Here is a 5,000-nt window from a genome sequence, read left to right as displayed (position 1 = left end):
GGTCCCTGGTTTGAATCCCGAGGCAGCCCTGTCCCTCTACATGTGTGAGTGTGTGAACTCTCACTGTGTGTGTGTGTGTGTGTGTGTGCGTGCGTGCGTGCATGTGTGTGTGTGTGTGTGTGTGTGTGGTGTCTCCTCCACGCTCTCCAGTTTCCCCAACTATTGAAAACATGTGTGGTAAGAATTATTAATGCCTCTGCCAAGCCCTTGGCAAGGGCACTAGACTGTAAGGGGCTGGAGTCGCTCTATTTCATGTATATATCATTTACTTACAGTGTTGATAAAAGGTTGAATTCCATCATTCTCTAGTTTGATTGTTAGGTCATTGATTATCAATCTGTCTAATTACTGTTATTATTAATATTATTATAACTTATTTATTATTAACATATTTATACTAACTATTATTATATGACTTTATTCGAGTAACATTTCAATTTTTGTGTAATTTTATTACTGTATTTATTTTGCCTTTTTTTTTCCCCTTGTTTGGTGCTTTTATTTTGAAAGGCTGTGAGTGGTGGGGTTGTGTCTGACTTGTTCCTTATAAACCTGAGCCTGCCAGAGGGAATCAAACCCTCAGTCTGAGTGCAGCAGCAGCAGCTGTGGAGCAGAGAACAACGTGAGGATCTGGACCTACTTCTGATCTTCTGATCTTCTGATCTTCTGATCTTCTGATCTTCTGATCTTCTGATCTTCTGATCTTCTGATCTTCTGATCTTCTGATCTTCTGATCTTCAGCTCTCTTTGCTGTTTCCTGTGTGATGGCTCTTGTGTCCCTGGTTGATGTGGGAGTTTTGTTTCTTATTGTGGTGACAGCAGCATCTCTGGCCAGTGGTGAGTAGGAAACCATCCATTTATGAGGGGGGGGGGGCTTCTTCTCTCTAAAGGTCTGTTTAGTGTGGAGATGAAGGTGGAGAGAGTTTGTCTACATCAGATCTCTGATTCTTCATATTTCTTTCAGATGATCAAAATTTCAAGATTTCTTAGATTGCAGAGATTTCTAACCTGCACTTTGTCCTTTATGGACCTCGGATGAGGAGGAGGAGGAGGAGGAAGAAGAAGAAGAGAATCTCCTCAGTCTTGTTCCATTGCCTCAACTTATTTATTTGCTTCATGCTTTAAGAGTCGTCACAGACGAGCATGTCTTTTTGTCTTAGTACGGATAAAGCAAGGACAGAACCAATCACCCTGAATAACTTTACACAAGCTGACACACAACCTCCGGTTTGTCTGATTGAACCAAGAGAGAGAGAGGAGGGAGGAGGGAGGAGAGAGAGAGGAGAGAGAGGAGAGAGGAGAGAGGAGAGAGGAGAGAGGAGAGAGGAGAGAGGGGAGAGGAGGGAGGAGAGAGGGGAGAGGGGAGAGAGGAGAGAGGAGAGAGGAGAGAGGAGAGAGGAGGGAGGAGAGAGGGGAGAGGGGAGAGAGGAGAGAGGAGAGAGGAGAGAGGAGAGAGGGGAGAGGGGAGAGGAGAGAGGAGAGCGGAGAGAGGAGAGAGGAGAGAGGAGAGAGGAGAGAGGAGAGAGGGGAGAGGGGAGAGGGGAGAGGAGAGCGGAGAGAGAGAGGAGAGAGGAGAGAGGAGAGAGGAGAGAAGAGGAGAGCGGAGAGCGGGGAGAGGAGGGAGGAGAGTGGAGAGAGAGGAGAGCGGAGAACGGAGAGCGGAGAGAGGGGAGAGGAGGGAGGAGGGAGGAGAGAGGAGAGAGGAGAGAGGAGAGAGGAGAGCGGAGAGCGGGGAGAGGAGGGAGGAGAGTGGAGAGAGAGGAGAGCGGAGAGCAGAGAGCGGAGAGAGGGGAGAGGAGGGAGGAGGGAGGAGAGAGGAGAGAGGAGAGAGGAGAGAGGAGGGAGGAGGGAGGAGAAAGGAGAGAGGAGAGAGGAGGGAGGAGAGAGGAGAGCGGAGAGCGGAGAGCGGAGAGCGGTGAGCGGAGAGAGGAGAGAGGAGGGAGGAGGGAGGAGAGAGGAGAGAGGAGAGAGGAGAGAGGAGAGAGGAGAGAGGAGAGAGGAGAGCGGAGAGCGGAGAGCGGTGAGTGGAGAGAGGAGAGAGGGGAGAGGAGGGAGGAGAGAGGAGAGAGGAGAGAGGAGGGAGGAGGGAGGAGGGAGGAGAGAGGAAAGCGGAGAGCGGAGAGCGGAGAGCGGAGAGCGGATAGCGGAGAGCGGAGAGCGTAGAGAGGGGAGAGGAAGGAGGAGAGAGGAGAGAGGAGAGAGGAGAGCGGAGAGCGGAGAGCGGTGAGCAGAGAGAGGAGAGAGGAGAGAGGAGAGAGGAGAGAGGAGAGAGGAGAGAGGAGAGAAGAGAGAGGAGAGAGGAGAGCGGAGAGCGGAGAGGGGAGAGGAGGGAGGAGAGAGGAGAGAGGAGAGAGGAGAGAGGAGAGAGGAGAGCGGAGAACGGAGAGCGGAGAGCGGAGAGAGGGGAGAGGAGAGAGGAGAGAGGAGAGAGGAGAGAGGAGAGAGGAGAGAGGAGGGAGGAGGGAGGAGGGAGGAGATCTCCATCCAGACTTGGTGACTGAGGCTGGTTGTCTCCTGCAGGTTCGTCTTCCAGCAGAGATGTGAGCCTGAGGGACGAGCTGGAGACAGCTGAGTCCAACAGAGAGGAGACGTCCCGCTCCTCCTGCGACCCCCTGGGGTCCAGGAGACGCAGTAAGAGGTGCACATGTTACACTTACAAAGACAAGGAGTGTGTCTACTACTGCCACCTGGACATCATCTGGATCAACACACCAGAGTGAGTGACGCCTCCACACCGCCTCACTGACTGTAGCTATCCTGCTGCGTTACCATAGGAACCGTGTGTCTCCGGTGCTCAGCAGAGAGTTTTGGCGGCATCATAAATTCCTATGTTTTTGGTCTCACAACCGTGACGTTGATTTTGTGCAAGAGTCCCGAGAGATGAACTTCACACAGAGGAGCGGTGTTTAGTTTACGGGCGTCTAAACAGCAGGAGGTCTCTGCTCTGACTGTAATCCAATCGGCTGTGAGCTCTGGGCTCTTTATAGGACTCCTAACAGAGTCACAGCAGCAGGAGGGTCAGTGAGCAGCTGTCAATATTAAGATACAAAGATCTCAGAGAGCCGCACAGCCAGAAGGTTCAGGATCCAGACCCCGAGCAGAACCTGAGCCTCTCTCAGTATTAAAGACAGAGGAAAGAAAACTCTGCATGCCAAAGAATCAACCTGGACTCTGATACCATGGTGCTGGAGGCCCTGTGGGCGTTCATTACAGGAATTGCAGGAACAGTCTCTCCTAATGAGGGTGTTCTCCAACAGGATGAGGTCAGTGAGGTCAGAGAGGTCAGAGAGGTCAGGGAGGTCCGGGAGGTCAGGGAGGTCAGGGAGGTTAGGGCCACACATCTACATTATACAGACAGGGGTGCACAGAAGTGTTCTCATCCAGCATCAGAGGAAGAGGAGCGAGGGAGATGAAGAGGCCGCAATAGGGATATACACTTGACTACGCAAGACTCTCTCTCTCTCTCTCTCTCTCTCCCTCTCTCTCTCTCTCTCTGGGTCATCAAAGGAACACATCAAATGAACCCAGTCCCTCCCCAGATGAGCATGTTGAGGTCATGTGGACGAGCCTGTCAGTCTGAAGGCCGCTCATCTTCCAGACGCCATGACTCAGACCAAAGCAAAGAAGAAACGATGTGCTGGCCATGATTCCCTCTGTGTCTCTCTCCACTAACATGATGGATCTCCATGTGTGTTTGTGTTTACAGGCACACTGTTCCTTATGGTCTGTCCAGTTACCATGGTTCCCTGCGCACGCGGCGCTCTACTGAGGCCAAGCAGGGACGAGCGGCGCCGCAGGTCCAACGCTGTGTGTGCACACTGCAGACAGACTCTCAGTGCAGCAGGTTCTGCATGGAGAGGTAACACACACACACACACACACACACACAACCCTACCTGCCAGTTAACACAACTGACTGGTAATGCTGACCTTTAGGTTGAACCACCTCAGCCTGATGGGTTTTAAAAGATGCACACTAGATAGAACAAAAGCAGATGATTAAGGGGACATCCAGGTTCCCTGCAAGATAGATCCTTGCCCAGACTGTCCACTGGGTGGCGCTGTAGCACTGGACAAGCAGAAGGGATAGGAAGGGGGGTAGTTACTGTGTTCTAACCGTCCTTCCATTTCGTCCAAAATCATTCCAATTTGCCACCAAAGGAGCAGGGATCTCAGGCTGTGATGCCTCTTTGGTCCCCAGACACTCAAGAATATCAATGAACTTTTCTCACTCTTAATACATCCTTGACATGTGTGTGTGTGTGTGTGTGTGTGTGTGTGTGTTTGTCTCCAGGCAGAAGAGGCCTCCAGAGTTCCCTGGGAAGCAGATTTAATAATGTGGAGGCCAACATCTCTGCCTGTGATGAGAGAAGCAAGACAGGAGCGATGAGTGACGTGCTGGAAATCTGAAAGGTGGAGGAACATGACTGTAGATATGATCTAAACATGACGCTCCTGTGATGTGAGAGAGCGGCATGTACGCCTCCGTGTGCTCCCTGTGCTCCCTGTGCTCCGTGTGCTCCCTGTGCTCCCTGTGCTCCCTGTGCTCCGCTCTGATGGACTGCGGCGCCTGCAGGATGCTGTTGTGGACCACATGACTCAGCGTGCAGCGGCGTGACAGACGCATGTAAAGCGTGTTCCTCTCTCACGGCCGAGCGTCCAAACGTCACAAACACAGACATGACAGCGTCTGATCGGCTCCATTCAGACGTCCTGATCGGTCACAGTCATTGATATATTTATTCTCTTGTTTTGTAAATGAATTCTCTTCTCCATGGAGCTCCTTTAAGAGTCCTCACACACACACACACACACACACACACAGGGTGAGGTTACAGAGACTCAGCTTCATTCAGATGTTTCCATCCTGAGCTTCAGAGTGGTGTGTACACTCTTCTGTACATTCTCATGTCATGCTGTGTATAATAAAGCTTTGTAGTCAGTAAATGTGTACAGATGTTTATATAATGAGGATCTGTGGGACATGAGAGTAAATCTCT

At 51.4% G+C, this 5,000-nt stretch overlaps 1 protein-coding gene across 2 annotated transcripts in view; it reads left to right on the top strand.

The window, feature by feature from the left end:
* The window catches only part of LOC143016854 (endothelin-3), a 5,218-nt gene that overhangs the window by 39 nt on the left and 179 nt on the right, over positions 1-5,000 (top strand). The window contains exons 1-6 of one of the 2 annotated variants that reach the window (XM_076171386.1): positions 1-44; positions 511-622; positions 742-837; positions 2,521-2,716; positions 3,707-3,859; positions 4,295-5,000. The exon at positions 1-44 is cut by the window's left edge and continues 39 nt beyond it; the exon at positions 4,295-5,000 is cut by the window's right edge and continues 179 nt beyond it. In XM_076171386.1, coding sequence (XP_076027501.1) covers positions 765-837; positions 2,521-2,716; positions 3,707-3,859; positions 4,295-4,334 — 462 coding nt within the window. In that variant the 5' untranslated portion in view covers positions 1-44; positions 511-622; positions 742-764 and the 3' untranslated portion in view covers positions 4,335-5,000. Of the gene's footprint in view, positions 45-277; positions 623-741; positions 838-2,520; positions 2,717-3,706; positions 3,860-4,294 lie in introns of those variants that run through there. The other variant, XM_076171387.1, reaches the window with a different exon arrangement.

This window comes from Genypterus blacodes, unplaced genomic scaffold, assembly GCF_046128005.1.
Source record: "Genypterus blacodes isolate CSIRO-AG114 ecotype Tasmania unplaced genomic scaffold, CSIRO-AGI_Gbla_v1 ptg000249l_1, whole genome shotgun sequence".
Taxonomy (NCBI): Eukaryota; Metazoa; Chordata; class Actinopteri; order Ophidiiformes; family Ophidiidae; genus Genypterus; species Genypterus blacodes.
The sequence above is the reverse complement of the archived record's forward strand: the minus strand, read 5'-3'. Positions and strand labels throughout refer to the sequence as shown.